Source organism: Dama dama, chromosome 11 (assembly GCF_033118175.1).
Source record: "Dama dama isolate Ldn47 chromosome 11, ASM3311817v1, whole genome shotgun sequence".
Classification (NCBI taxonomy): Eukaryota; Metazoa; Chordata; class Mammalia; order Artiodactyla; family Cervidae; genus Dama; species Dama dama.
The window spans coordinates 6,078,223-6,096,836 of NC_083691.1; the positions used below are offsets into that span (position 1 = coordinate 6,078,223).

At 50.7% G+C, this 18,614-nt stretch overlaps 1 protein-coding gene across 1 annotated transcript in view; it reads right to left on the bottom strand.

Moving 5' to 3' along the window:
- Positions 1–11,007: 11,007 nt before the first annotated feature.
- The window catches only part of ASS1 (argininosuccinate synthase 1), a 51,859-nt gene continuing 44,252 nt past the window's right edge, over positions 11,008–18,614 (bottom strand). Inside the window, exons 13-15 of the mRNA XM_061154401.1 lie at positions 16,710–16,866; positions 12,292–12,357; positions 11,008–11,278 (exon numbers count right to left, since the gene is read on the bottom strand). Coding sequence (XP_061010384.1) covers positions 11,233–11,278; positions 12,292–12,357; positions 16,710–16,866 — 269 coding nt within the window. The 3' untranslated portion in view covers positions 11,008–11,232. The remainder of the gene's footprint in view (positions 11,279–12,291; positions 12,358–16,709; positions 16,867–18,614) is intronic.

Sequence of the window (18,614 nt, forward strand, 5' to 3'; positions counted from 1 at the left end):
GGTCCACCTGAGCTCTAACTGGAGTTTGCAACCACTGTGCTCTCCACTGTCACCACGGGTCTGCAGGGAGCCCTCCAGGGCCCTGGAACCTCTGTCCCTCTTCCTCAGGGAGGCTGGTGAGCATGGCCAGAGCAGTTGAGTCTGCACAGTCCTGGTTAAACACACAGGCACTCGGCCCCTCCCAGATCCGATGGAGGCAAGGTGGGTAATGAGGAACCATCAGAGAGCTCATTTTATCAGGCCTCCCCTTCGGCGGATGCAATCGGCTACTGTCGCTCCAGGCCTATGGTTTTCAAATTTCAGCGAACAACAGAATCACCCAGGTAGCTTGTAAAACAGACAAGAAGGGCCCAACTTAGGAATCCGCCTATTTATCAAGAAATATCTCACCCCCTGTGGCAAAACACAGCTCCAACATTTCAAAAATCAACAGCAAAATGAGCCCAGAGTCCTTTCTCACTGGCCTGCCTGGGCTCGTCTGGAACTCAGACAAGTGGGCTGGAGCCACGTCTAAAGTTCTGACCTGACCTCACTGAGATTTCCCGCTGTCACCAGCAGGGACCCTGCAGCTACATGGAGAGGACGCTGGAGTGGCTTTCACAGCCTCACAAGCTGTAAAAAGGACATTTGAAAAGAAAGGGAGGGACTTCACCTTCCAATGCACAGGATGTGGCTTCAATCCCTGGCCCGGGAACTAAGATCCCACATGCCTCATGGCCAGAAAATCAGAACACAAACAACAGAAGTAACATTGTCGCAAATTCAAGAAAGATTTTTAAAATGGTCCACATTTTTAAAAAATCTTAAAAAAAAAAAAAAAAAGAAAGGGAAGCCAGAGATTGTGAAATCCAAGCCCTTTGTTTTACATTTGGGGGAAACTGAGACCCCAAAAGGTTAAGGGATCTGACTAAGTCCACCCAGCAACTGAGTGGCAGAGTCAATTCAACAACTTTCCAGGACGTCAAGCTGCTTGAGGCAACAAGTGTCTAGGACTACACCCCTCACCATCCACCTCACCCGCGGAGGGTTAGTACTTACTGCCGAATTCCGCTGATGCACGTGAAGCTGCTGATGTTAAAATTAAGATCAGTTGCTGGGTGGACTTAGATCCCTTAACCTTTTGGGACCTTAGTTTCCCCCAAATGTAAAACAAAGGGCTTGGATTTCACAACCTCTGGGTTCCCTTTTTTTTTTTTTTTTTAAGATTTTAAAAAATGTGGACCATTTAAAAAATTGTTATTGAATTTGCTACAGTGTTACTTCTGTTGTTTATGCTCTGATTTTCTGGCCATGAGGCATGTGGAATCTTAGTTCTTGGACCAGGGCTTGAACCCACACCCTCTGCATTGGAAGGTGAAATCCTAACCACTAAACCTCCAGGAAAGTCCCTTCCTTTCTTTTCAAATGTCCTTTTTACAGCTTGTGAGGCTGTGAAAGCCACTCCAGCATCTGTGTTAACTGGGCTTTGTGTTAGCTGGACTATTTTCCAGAACCTGGCACGCGGCCTGGAATATAGAAGCTGCTCATTTAATGTTTTTGAAACGTGCACTTGAAGGTCATCCGCAGCTGTGGGCAAAACAGACACAGCCCTTGTTTTCATGGGGCTTACAGCCCATCAGACCTCTATGGCTTGTGAGCCAGGGTAAGGAAGGTGGGGTAGTGGCGGCTCTTCTCCAGGGGAGGAGGCCAATTCTCTTCTTCCTCACCCGTCTATGCCAAGACCTTGGCTTCAGTGATCTAAGGTCAGGTGGGGAATGAGATGTGTAAAGCGGGGTGGGTGGGAGAACATGAGACATTAGGGAGCGGCAGCGACTGCGGCCAACAGCGATGGCATTTGAATCTTTTTTTTTTTAAGAAGCATTGAGCCAGACAGTGGAAAACCCTGACATACCTAAAGGCCAAGTATGGCCCATGGCTGTAGTTAGCCGTGGGCCAGCATGTCATCTAGTACTGGATCAGGAGTCTAAAGACCAGAATCTATTTCTGGCCCTTGGCTGACTGACTGAGTGATCCTGGGTGAATCACTAGCTTTGGCCTCCCCAGATGTGCCCAGAAAAACAGGGTCAGGGTCAGGGTCACCTCTGAGGTCTGCCAGGAAGCTGCTGGGAAACCAGGACGGATGCCAGCATGCAACGAGGCTGCTGTGGCTTTAAAAGTGCCTGGACGGCCCCGGGCGGCAGCAGCCCAGAGCAGCGGCGAGGCCACCTGCAGAGCTCGCCACAGCTGGGAAGATTAGTCTCTTCCACTAGACAACACCCATTACCATGTTCCAATAGCCATCACTTCCGCTAGGAGGGCTACAGATGAGATATCGATTGCGCTGACCCCAGGCGAGCCCTTTCCCCAGCCTGAGACGCGTGCAGATCAGCTCGGCGCCTGGCTGGCAGCTGCCAGGGCCCTGCCACTTCCTCCCTGCAGCCCCCGGTGCTCGGAATCCAGGGGAAGCTGACTGTGGCCCCACCAGGTGGGCTGGTTGGGGCTGTGGCCAAGGCCTGGGCTCTACCAGCTCTCGGCTTTCAGGAAGGAGGGCCTCGAGTGTAAGGTCTGGCTGGGGTCCTGGCCAGAAGGGGAGAAGCAGGGGGCCAGGCTGCTGGTGGGGACGGGTGCCTGATGCCACCATTTGGGCGGGCAGGGCCAGCTTTGGGGCCAGATGTGATGCGACCCTGATTCCACCTTTGCTCTTTGAGGGTCCAGCCTCCACTCCAGGCAGTCCGGCCTGCTGGCAGCTTCTAAGGTCTGTTCCTCCTCCCTCTGTTTGGGCGCTGGAGCACTGGAAGTGGAAAAAGGGATGCCCTCCACCTGGGTCGCAGAGGCAGCTTGGTGAGGGCAAAGGCTGTGCTCTGCCCCCTCCCTGCCCACCCCATCATGCTGCCCCCACCACAGCACGGGGCTGGGAGCATCATGCACCTGGGAGCCAGAATGTCTCAGTAGAAATCAGCTGAGAGTCACAGGCAGGTGCAACCTCCTTCACCCAGTCACCCATTCTTGGAACCCAGCAGGGCAGGAACCAATCACAGTGCGGAGCTCTTGTCGGACAAACAAGATGCCCTCACTGACCCCTGGTCATCCAGGGACGCTGTGATAGGGGCGGCTCAGGTGGCTTGAAGCTTTCTCATTTGCCCAACATGCCCCCATATGTTTTTAAAAGAAGGAAGGTGGGCTTCCCTGGTGTGACTCAGTGGTAAAGAATCTGCCTGCCAATGGAGGAGACACAGGTTCGATCGCTGATCCAGGAAGATCCCACATGCTGCAGAGCAACTAAGCCCACGCCACAGCTACAGAGCCTGTGCTTTAGAGCCCGGGAGCTGCAGCTACTGAAGCCCGCGAACCCTAGAGCCCGTGCTCTGCAACAAGAGAAGCCACTGCAATGAGAAGCTCGTGCACTGTAACTAGAGAGAAGCCCATGCAGCAGCAAAGACCCAGAACAGCCAAAAATAAATAAATAAATATTTTTTAAAAGAAGAAAGGCATTCTTTCCTTTTTTTTAACCCTGTGGTTTCCACCTGTCTCATCATGGCACCAGGAAGCCTTCTAGTGCAGTGGAAAGACTCCATAGCTTTATCTGGGTGGTGGTTACCTAGGTCAATACACAGGGAGAAATTTATCAAGCTGTCCATCTCAGATACATGCACTCCTGCGTGTGTGTGCATGTCTATGCATGTCTACACATGAGTATGTGTACATATAAATGTGCATATGTGTAACATTCATATGCAATTGTCTATAGATTGTACCCCAGCACAAACCAACTTCATCTTCTGCCTTCGAACAGGAATGCATGGTTTCTTCCAGGAAAGCAGGAGAGGACCGGAAGGTGGGCCTGGCTGGCTGGTGGCCTGGACCCCACACTCCTCAGCTCCTTGGCCCCAGAAGGTGAGGGGATTTGGGGGTCCTTGCTTGACACGTTCATCCTACTGAGGCCCAGCCTCCCAGCACCGGACTTCTCAGGATTCCCCCAGACAGGAGAAACCTTCCCATTGCCCAACCAGGAGCTGAAGGAAGAAATGGGGGGATTTAGAAACAGGAAAGAAAACAAGACAATGATAACCAACAGGGCATGGGAGAATCCTGTCATTTGTTCTATACAATTTCATCGAGAGCCTCTTATTTGCTAAGCCCTGTACTGAGTGCCAGAGGATATAGCGGTGGGCACCGCAGACACGGTCACCACTCCCAGCCTGCAAGGAAATAGAACCCGTGTCAAGAAGGTCCAGGGCTGGGCATTTAGAGAAAGCTGGAGGAGGTGGTCCTTAGCCTCCAAGGCCAAGAAAGTGGCCCTGGTCAGGGCTCAGGCTTATCAGCTCAGAGGCAGCAGCTGGCAATAAACAAAAGGCACCGAGCTGCCAAGTTGTGACTTTGTAACCAAAAATCCAGTTGTCACACGGGCCAAACCGGCACCAAGGAGGCACCTACTCCCTAAAAGTGTGCTTCATGGGCTGCAGTTAGGAGCCAGGAGCCCCGAGATCCACAGGTGCTCTATAAAAAAGTGCCCGTGTAAGGTGGGCGCTATTTAAAACAATTTTTTTTTAAATTTTTAAAAACAATGTTATTTATCTATTTTTGGCTGTGCTGGGTCCTCATTGCTGCGTGGGCTTTCTTTAGTTGTGTTAAGCGGGGGCTTCTCTTCCTCGTGGTGGTTTCTCTTGTTGCAGAGCACAGGCTCTGGGTGTGCGGGATTGGGGAGTTGCAGCACGTAGGCTCAGTAACCGTGGCCTATGGGCTCTAGAGCACAGGCTTAGTTATTCCAAGACACGTGGGATTTTCCCGGATCAGGGATCAAACCCGTGTCCCCTGCATCGGCAGGTGATTCTTCACCGTTGAGTCACCAGGGAAGACCCGGGTGGGCTCTACTGTTACCTTGCTCTTATGGCCGAGGACACTGATGCCCGTAAGAAGTACTGAAGAAGTCACCCAGGTCCCCAGTTAGGAAGTGGCAGAGGCAAGATCTGAACTCACATGTGTGCAGCCTCAATCCCCTCCCCACCCTTCTCTCACCATGATGGTGGTGATGCCCCCACAGCATGAAGGAGAAGAAGAAAGGGTCTTCTGACCTGATCACCCAGGGCATGCATGAAGGGCAGCTTTTATTTGCCTTGACCAGATTCCATGCCCCTGTGTGGAGCGGTGACTGACCAGGCTCCAACCCTGATGGCCCACCGGGTCCCTCAATATCCCAGGGAAAAGGGCCCATTAAGATCCCATCCTACAGGGACTTCCCTGATGGGCCAGTGGCCAAATCTGCCTTCCAATGCAGGGGATGTGGGTTCGATCCCTGGTCTGGAAACTAAGATCCTGCATGTCATGGGGCCACTGGGCCCACACGCTCAGCACACTGAGTCCACAAGCTCTGGATGATAGAAACTGAACGAAACACAAGGAAGAACTATTTTCAGACACTTGACAATGGGGAGAACAGTACTGTGAAAAACGAAAAACAGACGAGGTGAACCCTACTGTCGCCGAGCTTTGTGCCTGGAGATAATCCCCAACTGCAGAATGGAGAGGAGAGGCAAAGAGTCTAGTGAGTGTGCTAGGAAGACAGATGGGGTTTGAGGGAGGACAAGACAATTAGAAATTATGGGACTGATGACCAGAGAAGAGGGAGCTACTGAGAGAAAGAACTTGGCCATCTGCATAGAGTTCAGCTGAGACTTGGCCAAGTGCAAATCTCCGGATGCTGAGAAAGAGTGAAGGCAAAAGAAGAAGGGGGCGACAGAACATGAGATGGTTAGAGAGCATCACTGACTCAATGGACATGAATCTGAGCAAACTCTGAGAGATAGTGGAGGACAGAGGAGACCAGCGTGCCACAGTCCATGGGGTCGTAAAGAGTCGGACACAACTTATTGACTGAACAACAACAACAAATCTCCCCAAGCACAGAATGAAATCTCATGAGCATACATAAGAACAATTTTCAAGGGAAAGAAAAGTTACCAGGAATCTCATAAAGGACTGGAAAATGTTTGCTTCCTCCAGCTAGAGTGGAACGACCTCACTGAATACAAGTCATTGAGTAAGGACCCTGGAAAGACCCCACTTTAGAAGCAGAGCTAAATTATCTCTAGAATAAAAACTAGAGCTGCCCTAAAGGAACCTAAAAACAAATATTTGAAGACTCAAACTCATCTGCATGCATGCATGCTAAGTTGCTTCAGTCACTTGCAGCTCTCTGTGACCCTATGGGATTCTCCAGGCAAGAATACTGGAGTGGGTTGCTGTGCCCTCCGCCAGGCAAACTAATCTATAAGTAACTACATTGCCTTCTCTAAAGAAGTCCAATACTCTTCAAGAGAGTACAAGAGAATCTTATTAGGCAAGGCTACAATGCCCAGTGTCAATATGTTTAAATTATGAGCTATACAAAGAGGTATAAAAATCCCATAGTTAAGAGAAAAATCAGTCAACAGGAGTAGACCAAGCAATGACAAGAAAGACAGTATTAACAGAAGAGAACATTCATGCAGCCATTGTGAATTTGTTCCGTATGTTCAAGGCTATAAAGGGAAACGTAAGCTTGATGTGGAGAGAAACTGGATATAAAAATGACTCCTGTACTGATGAAGACAGCACCTGGAGTGAAAAGCACACTTGATGAGATTGATAGCAGACTTGATAGTATAGAAGAAAGATCAATGAACTTGAAAACACAGCAGCAGATACTGCACAAAAGGAAGTTCAGAGAGAAAATAGACCAAACAAAGAATGCCCTGGGTCTCAGAGATTATGGAGCCATTCAAATGGTCTATGATATGTGTACTTAGAGAGCCAGAAAGGAGTGGGGTAGACAAACCAATTTGAGGAAAAAAAATCTGCAAACATTGCAAATTTGATAAAAATCCACAGGCTCAACTCAATGAATGCCAAGGTGAATGAGCATAAGAAAATCATACCAAGGCCTATCGTAATCAAATTGCTGAAAATCAGCAGAAAAGAGAAAGCCAAAAAAGCAGAAAAAAGAGAAATTACATATAGAGGAAAAACAACAGCAAAAAGCTTTTGGTTACTTTGATCAAGAATAAGGGAGGGGACTTCCCTGCTGGTTCAGTGGTTAAGAATCCGGTTTCCAAGGCAGGGGACATGGGTTTGATCCCTACTTAGGGACCTAAGATTCCACATGTCACGGGGCATCTAAGCCCACATGCTCTAGAGCCTGCGCCCCACAACTAGAGAGACGCCCACACAGAGACCCAACACAGCCATAAAAAAATAAACGTTAAAAACGAAAAGGGAGGGCAATCTACTGTGTACTAGGTGGTGTGCTAGACCCCTGAGCCCTACGAATACTTACTAATGGTCTGCTCTTATCTGTAACTCTGTTCTATAAGTGAAAATAAATGTTAACATATGTGATAAGTAAAAATTCTCTGCATGTCTCAGTAATCCCTGAAAAAAAAAAATAAAAAGAATATGGACAGACACAAGTCACAAAGGTAAGTAAAGAGGAACATTACTATCAATCCTATAGACAGTTAAGGATAATAAGAAAATATTATGAAAAGGTTTAATACCAATAAAATTGACAGTCTAAATGGAATGGGCAAATTCCTCAAAAGACACAAATTATCCAAAGTTGACCGAAGAGAAAAATGGATGACATGAGTGTGTGTGTGTGCTAAGTCACTTCAGTTGTGTCCAACTCTTTGCAACCCTATGGACTGCAGCCTGCCAGGCTCCGCTGTCCTTGGGATTCTCCAGGCCAGGAATACTGGAATGGGTTGCCATGCCCTCCTCCAGGGGATCTTCCCAACCCAGAGATGGAACCAGCATCTCTTACGTCTCCTACATTGGCAGGTGGATTCTTTAACACTAGCATCACCTGGGAAGCCCATGACATGAGTAAACCCAATATAAATCATAGAAACTGAATTTATACCTTGAAAGCATCCCACCGAAAACCACTTCATGGCAAATAGATGGGGAAACAGTGGAAACAGTGGCTGACTTTATTTTTCTGGGCTCCAAAATCACTGCAGATGGTGACTGAAGCCATGAAATTAAAAGACACTTACTCCTTGGAAGGAAAGTTATGACCAACCTAGACAGCATATTAAAAAGCAGAGACATTACTTTGCCAACAAAGGTCCGTCTAGTCAAGGCTATGGTTTTTCCAGTGGTCATATATAGATGTGAGAGTTGGACTGCAAAGAAAGCTGAGCGCCGAAGAATTGATGCTTTTGAACTGTGGTGTTGGAGAAGACTCTTGAGAGTCCCTTGGACTGCAAGGAGATCCAACCAGTCCATCCTAAAGGAGATCAGTCCTGGGTGTTCATTGGAGGGACTGATGTTGAAGCTGAAGCTCCAATACTTTGGCCACCTGATGTGAAGAGCTGACTCATTGGAAAAGACCCTGATGCTGGGAAAGATTGAGGGCAGGAGGAGAAAGGGATGACAGAGGATGAGATGGTTGGATGGCATCACCGACTCAATGGACATGGGTTTGGGTGGACTCTGGGAGTTGGTGATGGACAGGGAGGCCTGGCGTGCTGCGGTTCATGGGGTTGCAGAGTTGGACACGACTGAGCGACTGAAATGAACTGAACTGAAAAAACATTCTAGGCCTAGATGGCTTCCTTGGTGAATGCTAACAAATATTTATAAAGAAACATTACCACTCCTACATAAGGATAAATACAAAACACACACCTTTGTTATTTTTTAATCTTTTAAAAATGATATTTGACTATCTAAAGAAAAATAGCAACATACTGTGGCCCTTTGTAGAAACAATGCATATGACAACAAAAGCACAAAGTGAAATGTTTCTATGATGGTATACTTTTATAACATTCTTACATTACACATGAGATGGTATAACATTCATGAAGGTAGACTATGATAAGCTAAAGATATATGAACATTGTAAACCCTAGCGAACTCACTTAAAAAAGGCAAAAAGTTGAGATAATAATAAGCCAACTACTAAAAATATTCAATTAAACCCAATAAAAGGCAGGATAAAAATTTAGAATGGAAAAAACTAAATCTATAAATGAGAACGTGGGCTTCCTTAGTGGCTCATCGATAAAGAATCTGCCTCTCAATGCAGGAGCCTTGAGTTTGATTTGTGGGTCCGGACGATCCCCTGGAGAAGGAAATGGCACCCCACTCCAGTATTCTTGCCTGGGAAACCCCATGGATTGAGCAGCCTGGTGGGCTACAGTCCACCAGGGTGCAAAAGAGTCAGACATGACTTGGTGACTGAACAATATACATGAAGAAAGGTTAAATAAATCATGGATTAATGATATAATGAAATGTCATGCAGTGGTTGAAATAATTTGAGTTTTTGATGTTATATGATATAAAGTTAAAAGTAGGGTAAAACACTTGCTTTTAAAATAGTTGTAACCTAAATAACTCTACAAAATATTTATAATCCTAGAAAAATATATGACTGTGAAGAAATGCAGCAAGTATAAGCAGTGTTTATAATTCAGTGGCGAGATGATTGGTGATAGTTGTTTCTATAAGGTTTTTTTTAAGTAAGATGTGGCCCAATGATGATTAAGGATACAAACACAAGATTTTTGGGTCACCTTGCCCAGGGTTTGGTTCCTGGCTCAGTCAGCTCCTAGCTGACTGAACATTGCCAGATCAATTTCTCTGCATCTCAGTTGCCTTCTCTGCCAAATGCACTTAAAAGCATCTACCTCAGTGTCATTTAGGCTTCCGTGGTGACTCAGATAGTAAAGTCTGCCTGCAATGTGGGAGACCCAGTTTCAATCCCTGGGCCGGGATAATCCCCTGGAGAAGGAAATGGCAATCCACTCCAGAATTTTTGCCTGGAAAATCCCATGGATAAAGGAGCCTAGCAGGCTACAGTCGATGGGGTAGCCGAGTCAGACACGACTGAGTAACTAACACACATACAGTGTCATTTTGAATTTTCAATGAGATAAGGTGAATAAAATGCGTAGCCAAGGGTCTGGCACAAAGCTAAGATTCATTGAGGAATTCGTTTGTAACTTTCATAAAAAGAGTAAAAAGTTTTAAAGACAAAATTTCTTTTGAAAGAAACCCTCATTAACAAAAGCAATGGGGTAGAGGTCAGAACCAGGACAGGGTTCAGAACAACTAGCACTCAAGTCTTCCCAGTATCTCACCAGCATCTCACTAAGCTCTAAATGGTAATCAGTTGTGAGAAAAACAGTGTCTCAGAGAATCCAAGTTAAGAAATGCCACCAGCTCCCACAATACCTACCAGGATGGGAACTGGGGTTCTAAACCAGAGAGTCACGCTTCCCCTCACTTCCCTCTTGCTTCTTTTTCCCTCCCTGCTGGCCCAGGCACAGGGCATCCCACTACGTCTAAACTCACTCCTCACTTCTGGCTGTTTTCCTAGGCCCAATCCCTGGGACTGAGATTCTGATTGGCTCAACTCTAGTCAGTTGTCCAGCCATGGTCCCATCAAATATGACCAAGGGGGTGGAGTCCAGCACAAACATGGCACCTTTGGGTTCCTGTTTTGGGGGAGAAGGGTGGAGGGAACCTTGTAGGCTAGATGGACCACCTGCCCCCATCCCCACCCCCAAATTGTCTGCAGCTGTCCTCTCTGCTCAAGCTTTTCTTCTTCCTCAAGTTCTTCCTCCTCCATGATGTAGACTACTCTCGGCCACCCAGCCATGATAGGGGGAAGCCTGCTGCGGTCAGTCATGGCCACCATTCCCGGGAGTTCATTGTTGGCTGTGGGCTGGGCTGCCCCCAACTTTGTCACTTAAACTCTCCTGGGTTTCCCTGGCACGTGCCACAGTTGGTAACAAATTGCCAGGCTGCTGGGCTAGAGTCTGACTGGGGTGGTCTCTTCTGGATTCCATGGTTTTTGCTAAAGAGAGGGGTCAGTTCTTCCAGGTAAATGGGTTCTCTGGCAAAACGTGACTTTCGGCAGCACTTTAGTCAGAAAACACAAAGGTTGGTCTAAGAAAAGCATGATCTGCCACACACACACACATTCTTACCCCTCTCTCTGCAGAAATAAAGAAACAAAAGACTAACGTATAATTTTTTTTTTTTTAATTCTCACTGCAGCCCCCCGCTCCCGGCTCCATCCCTCTGTCTGTGGACCACTTCTGCAGGCTACAGGGGACTATTGGAACAAAGCTGGGGCCTGGCACCCCCACTACGCTGCCAGACCCAGAGAACAAGTCACAATCACAAATTATCACAACAATTAGCAGCTACACTTGGGAGATGGGTAAAGTGAGGCGGCCCAGCTCTGCATTGTCAGCTGGTCTATTTGGCGGTGACCTTGTTCTGGAGGCGATGATATTCCTTCAGCCTGTAAACCAGATTCAAAACAAAGAAAAATGTAAATTAACAATAACAACATGCACTCAGTTCAATTAATTCAGGCAGAGCTGGGGTGGCGGGGGGCAGCTGTTTGTTAAGACGTGTGTGAAGTTGTCTTTTTATTCTCCCTCTCTCCTCTCCTGCCCTGGTCCCTCCTGCCCTCCAATCAGGATAATGTAATTAATTTATCTTAGGGGGAAAACATTGCTTGTCATTGTTGCAGACAAAGCGTTTAACTGGCGATGGGAGAAGTGAAGAGGCCATTATGAAAACCCAGTGTGTTTCGAGCCATTTAAAAGGGTTAGAGTCATAAAACGCAGGGTGAAGGAGGCAGGGAGGTGGAGGTGACGGCCCGCCTGGATTCAATGTCTCTCCCAGTCTTGGCTCCAGGAGAAAGTGGGTCTGTGCTGAGGTCATGTTATCAGGGAGAGGAAAGAGACTCATGCCTTCTTCTTGACCCCGTGCCCCCAGGAGAAGGAAGCTAGTGATTAAGAACCCAGAGCCTGATAGACTGGTTGCCAAGCACCGTGCCCTTCCTGGGCACCAGGGTCTGGGCTTAGTGCTGGATATCCATGGCCTGGACTTGAGCTTCCACCACACCTGTGAGGCAGATGTGATTAACACCCCTACTAGTGATTTCCAGAGGTTCGGAAGGGGTCTGAACCCAAACTGCAGAACCAGGGCTTGAACCCAGGTCTGTGTGGCCTCAGTTGGTGTGCATCATGCACCCTGGGCCATGGAGGTCTGTGTCTCCGGTTAAAACTGCATGGGGACGAGAAGGCAGGAGTTGGTGACCTTCTGTGGCTCCCTTCTACCTCTTGGCTGTCTCCCTTGCTAAGCTGCTCAGGAAAGGGGCTCCAGGTGGAGTCCCTGTGGCTGGAGAGGGTGGGATTGAGTGTCAGAGGCAACTCAGAAACCCGGAACTCAATTCCCGGGACTCTGTTGCCCTTGGCTGTCACACCTGGAGGGTCTGAGGGCCCATCGGGGGCCAGGGCTTCTCACCTGAGGGAGTTGATGTTGATGAAACCAGTGGCGTCAACTGGCTCGTAGTCTCCCTGAACATTCATGCTGCAAAAGAGCGGGAGCTCGTCAGCATCCCAGGGGCCGTGGCCCCAGCGTCCGGAGGATCCCAGCCTCACAGACACCCAGGTGTCTCCTGTGTGGACCCAACCCTCCCTGCATGCTAGCTCTTCCCTCTTTTCCTTCCGGTTCAGGGAGCCCTACCCTGTGCCAGGGTTGGAGAGCAGACAGCCACATCCCTGCCATGCAGATGGGCGGGTTGGGTCCTGGCCCTGCCAGTGCCAGCCGGGTGAACTCCTGCCACCAACCAGAGCACTGCACCTGTAACCTCAGGACACTCATCGGAGCCACCTCTGCCCTCAGGGTGTCCAGGAAGACCCGATGATGTCCAGCGGTCTGAAGGCCTGGGAGGCCGGGGTTACACACGTGACGGTGTCCCGCAAGCTGCGGGGAGGCCCCAGCCTTCAAGGTTTGTCCTCAAAGCCTTTCTCACCTTGTTGGTCCAGCGAGTGAGACCGAGTCTAATCCATCTTCAAACCTGGGCACCCACCCCATGCCAGCTGGTCGGTGAAAAAGGCACCGTCAACTCCCGTTGCCCTCAGTAGAACAGATTTTTTTTCCCTCCCCATCTACAGTTTCCATCTTACAGATCCAACAGCCTTCCTCTTTTGATTGCTCTCACTTAGCTGTCCTTCGAAACCCTTCCCAACCACAGTCATTCAGATCCGGTCACCTGGTTGGGTATCCTGGCTCCACCCCCAGCACAGACCTTAGGGCAAATATTTTTGCTCTTTGAGCTCCAGTCTTCCATTTGTGAAATGGGGCCCTCATCATTAACATTCGTTGTTGTTTAGTCGCTCAGTCGTGTCCGACTCTTTTGACCCCATGGACTGTAGCCCACCAGGCTCCTTGGCCCATGGGATTTCCCAGGCAAGAGTACTGGAGCGGGCTGCCATTTCTCCTCTAGGGGATCTTCCCGACCCAGGGATCGAACCCCACATCTCCAGGGTTGCAGGCAGATTCTTTCCTGCTGAGCCAGCAGGGAAGCCCCTCCAGCACTGTCACTGGCTCCACATAAAATGATGTAGCTGGCATCTGGCAGGCACTCAGCGGCGCTAACATCACTCATTCACCTGTTCATTCACTCAGGTATTTATTAAGCACCTACTACCCGCCAGGCACCGGGCCAGATGCTGGGGAAACAAAGGACCAGGCAGGAGCAGCTCCCACGGGGGCGGGGGAAGCGGTGGGTGCAGACATAAGCAATCAATCACCCACCTGCCCTCGGTAATTTACTGACTGTGATCTGCTCTTTGAGGACAAGTTCAGGGTGTTCTGGCCTCAGATCTGACTCTACCAGGCCACCCTCCGAATCCCCCTGGGGGAAGGGGTCCCTCCCGTTTCTCACGGGACCCCTGTTGCATCCTGCCCTGAATCAGCCCCTTGTCTTCATGTCTGCAGAACTCTAGCCTCAGGATAAAGCAAAGTTCTCAGGGACAAGGAGGTGGCCTGCCCCCTCAGGACCCTTCTCCAGAGAGGTAAGATGGGGGTTGGGGGGTGGGGGGAGCTAAGGGGGTCTGCTGTTCTTTTTCCCAAACCCTGAGGCTGTGTCTCTGACTGGCTCTTTGTGGACTGTGGGCTTGCAGACCGTCAGGGGGAGGTTAAAAAAAAAAAAAAAATCATTGTAAACTGGAGTCTCCGCACCCGCACCCGGTTGCCCTGTGGCTTGTCGGGACTCAGGCTCTGGGCCTCCCCCAACCACGCCCTCGCCCTGACCTTCACGGGACCTTGAGGCTGACACATGGAACTCCCACGCTCCCTCTTTTCACCTCCACGGCTCTTCCAGGGCTCAGGTGGCTGAAGTCATCAGGAGCCGATTAGCAGGCTCCTGGTAAGCAGAGAAGATACCAGGCTTCCAGGGGGCTGCTGCCTGGGACCCTTCCCCTGGCAGGGGAGAGGCTGGACCAAACTAAAGCAATGGCCTCCTCGAATGGCTTTTACAGATGTTGCTGGGGTGATAAATGAAGCTTAACACGAGCCCTCCCTGAACCGGCCACCCACCGCCCCCACCAATCACTGAACAGACTTTGGACACCTGGCCTCACTCCTGCTCTCCAAGTTGCCATGTCCCCTCTGGAGGGTCCCTGTATTCAGCCCAGGGAGAAAGCAAGGCCGGACCCTGTTCCCCTCCTCCCTGGCCGGCCGGCCATCTCTCATGAGTCAAAACAAACTCTCCCACCCTCCTTCCTTAGCCTGGCCCTTCAGACCACCCCGGCAGCCCCTGCCAAAGAGAAGCCCACCTCTGGGACAAACTTGTCCCACCAGACTGCCTAAGAGTCCCAGAGGTGTTTCTCGGGAACTGAAAAACCTCTCTTAAAAAACTGTAGTTTGGGTGGTGTGGTGGTGGGGGGGTGCGCTGTGGAAAAAGAGTTTACAATGATTTTTTTTTTTTACCTCCCCTGACGGTCTACAGAAAACCTCTGTGCTTTTATTTTTGTTCATTTGAGTGGCTCTGACCTGCTCTGTAATTACGTTACTTTCTACCTACTGTGCCGCGGCATTTCCAGTTCTGCTACCTCTAGGGGCTTCCTCGCTGGTCCCTGTGATGCTGTCACTCAAGGGCTTTCAAGTCAGCGATGTAGAAATCAGAAAGAAAAGGGAAATGGTCGGAGACACAGTGAGAATAAATGCTCCTGCTTTTCTCTCTTTTTTTTCCCCTTTCCCTTTTTACTTTATTCATTTAATCTCCCCGAGTGAGACTGTAAGGCTTAATGAAGGGTTGGACAGATTATTAGAGGCTGTAGATTTGGAGGGGGAGGGAAGAAAGAGCCAGAGAGAGAAAGAGAGAAGATAATTTGACATTTACCCCGACTGATCTAAACTGATTCGGTTATATTTATGGCTTATAAAGTGTTTAGAAAGATTGAAGGGGGGGAGAGAAATGCAACATGGCAAAGAGAACAGAGAGAGAAAAATAATATTGACTGCCAAACAAAACTCGTACTTTAATTCCTGATTGCCTTCCGGGAGGGGAGAGCTGGCTTCAGCCGGGGCCACACAGGGCCTGGGACTTGCGTCAGGTGGGGTTGCCTGTCCCCACCTCTTGTTTGACCAGGTGACCTCCAAAGGGGCCACTTGGCTCCATGATCAAGGACAGTCTCTCATTCAAGATGCAAACACAGGTACAGCTAATAGGCACCTGCTAAAGAATCTGCCTGCAATGTGGGAGACCCAGGTTCGATCCCTGGGTCAGGAAGATCTCCTGGAGAAGAGAAAGGCAACCCACTCCACTATTCTTGCCTGGGAAATCCCATGGACAGAGGAGCCTGGTGGGCTACAGTCCATGGGGTCATAAGAGTCAGACTGAGCGACTAACCCTTTCACACTTTCACCTTTGACCCAGCCTGCCAGGGCTCCCCAACCTCTCCCACAGCCATTCAGCTCCCTCACCCTGGTCCATCGGGGAGGCAGCTCTCCTGGCTCCCCTTAGCAGTCTCCTCTTGGCCTTACCACCCAATGTCTTCAGCCTATGTTTTTCCTTAACTCTAGCCCTGTGTGTCCAGCTGCCAACTATAGTTCTCCTGGCCCAAATCTCAAAGAAAACTAACCCTCAAGATGTCCAAATCCAAATGCTTGATTTCCCCCCATTCTCTCAATGTAGTCATTGCCATCAAAGTGTACCCAGCGGTTCATGCCAGAAAGCCTGGGGTGGTCCTGAACTTTCCCATCTCTCTCCCCATTCAAGCCCTTTTAATTCCAGTTCCTAAATACCTGCCAAATCCATCTGCTGCTCTCTATTCCCAGAATGCAACAGGCTGGTCCAAGCCTCCAGCACGGCCCACTGGGAGGCCTGGTGTCCACCCTTGCCAGCTCCCACCTCACTTAAATCCAGAGCGGCCAGAGAGGACCAAAGCCACAGGTCTGACGTGTCTGTCCTTTACAATCTGGCTCCAGGGCCCTCCCACCCTGGAGTTCTTATTGTGCTGGGGATGTTCCAGGTTCTTCCATGACTCGGACTCTCTGCACGGGACAGTTTCTCTGGAAATGCTCCCACCCCCCTCTCCCCCTGGTACACTCCTTTCTTTTGGAGACCAGCTCAGAGATGACTTCCACGGTGATGCGTCTCCACACCCCTATTATTATACCCAGTCCAAGTATCCTCTATCTCTGGGTGGTCCAGCACCACTTTCCCTAATCCTACACTCGGGTGATCCTCTGGGGCTTTCTCCCCATCTAGCCTGTACGTTCCGTGAGGACAGAGCTGGTGTGGATGCTCTCTGGGACTGTTTCCTCCATGCCTGGCACATGCTTGGGAGCATCCTTGCTGAAAAAGCCAGTGAGAGGAGATGCTGGACCTGAGGGTCCATGCCCAGCTGGGGGCAGGGGTGGGGGGCACCTACCTCACGAGCTCCTCATTGTAGAGGGACAGTGGGGACTCCCGGCCAAGGATGTACACCTGGCCCTTGAAGACGGACACCTGTACTTTCCCTTCCACGCGCTCCTGGGACTTGGCAATGCAGTGGCGGACAAATTCACACTCGGGGCTGTGCCAGAAACCTGTGGGGAGGAAGAAACAAGGGTGCTAGTGAGGCCCGCTGCGTTGTCTGCCCCAGGCCAGGATGTAGAGGGAACTGGGATCCACGTGGGGCACCCCCAACCTTGCCCCGTCATGGTAGACCTGAGCCTGGGAGGGAGGCGGTCCTGAATCTATGTTGTTCAATGTGGAGTCCTGGCTCAATGTGCACTTGTAAATGACCACACCGAGGAGCAAGCCCACCCGCCTGGTCCTGTGACCTTGTAGGGTTCTCCCCCCATCCCTGCTAGGATGCTGTCACCTCTCAAGGGTCAGGAGGAGGGGTATCTAACCTACTGCTTCATGCCAGATATTCAGGGGGCTCCACAGGTCAGGTACTGGGGAGACAGTGGTGAAGGGGCCCCCATCTTTTGCCCACAGGGGGCTCAGTCGTATCAGGGCAGCAGACCTCAAGTAGGACTCAGATATATGTCACCAAGTGATGGGGGTGCCCAGCTGGGTGGTGGGTTTGTGGTCAGCAAGACCAGGCGTATGGGGCCTTCACCTCTCTGTGCCTGCTCCCCCATCTGCTAAGCGGGAATGACCCTACCTTCCTGCACCCCCAGGACTAGCAGGCTTACTATGTGTAGAGGCTGTGGGCTCGGGACTGCTGTGAACACTGGGCCAAGAGCCAGGCAGAGCCCCACCCCTCAGAATGGGCAGACCCCTTACCCATGCCCCCTGCACTGGAAGCTTGGAGTCTTAACCACTGGACCACTAAGGAAGTTCCTGGACTAGCTCTTTGAATCCTCCCAAAGAGTCCTGGGACAAAAATTTCTCTTAGCCTCTCTCTTTTCTGTGCGAGGAAGTTAGGCTCAGGGAATTTGAGACTTTTCCCCGATCACAGAGGCTGTGTAGCGGTGGGGGCTGGACCTGACCTCAGTGGGCCGGAGCTCTAACAACTCTGCCTTGTATGATTGTCTTGCAGCTTTGCTGTCTGCATCTAAAACACCCCTGAAGTGCCTGAGAAATGCACTGCACCCCACCCCTCCTGCCCCGAACCCCTCAGGCCAGGGAGGGCTGTTCAATCCCATCTCTGCCCAGGGCAGGGGGGCCGTGATCGGGGTTGGGGGAGGGACAGGGCGAGGGGTAGGATTTCTCTGAAACGGAGCTGGAAAGGTGAGCCCACCTGGGCAGCTGTGGGGCCAGATGGTGTGTGATCTCCTGCCCTGATAAAGGGTCAGGTCAGCCCCAGGTCTGTGGCTATTGTTGGAGACTCAGGCCTCCGGGGGCACCTGCGGAGGCTCTCCGTGGGAATGGGGAGCAGGCCCTCCCTGCGATGGGCCCGGGGGCTCACAGCCGTCGGGGAGGGCCGGGCAGGGAGAGAAGGAGTCAGGTCCTCGCTCTCCGATGCCCACCTCCGCTCCACCTTGACAGCCCACGTGGTCCCTGTGCCTCAGTTTCCTCCTTTGCACAGTCAGGCGCTACTAACCACGCCCCAGGGGCTGTGTGGACTCAGCGAGCACTTCTGCTTTTGAGATCTGAATGTGGCCTCTGCCGGTCCTCACTGTATCCAGGGCGACAGACACCCCGAGAGGGAGAGAACCTTTCCAGTGCACACAGCGATATCCGGAGTGCTCCTGCTTCTAGCCTGGACTCCCGTGGTGGGGGGGACTCTGACGGCCACACACCCTTCCCCACCCCGTGCCCCAGGGGCTTGGCCATCTTTTTAAGTCGGGGTAATTAGCCCCTTAGGTTCACAGGTTGGAAGAGAGGTGGCGATGTAGCCAGA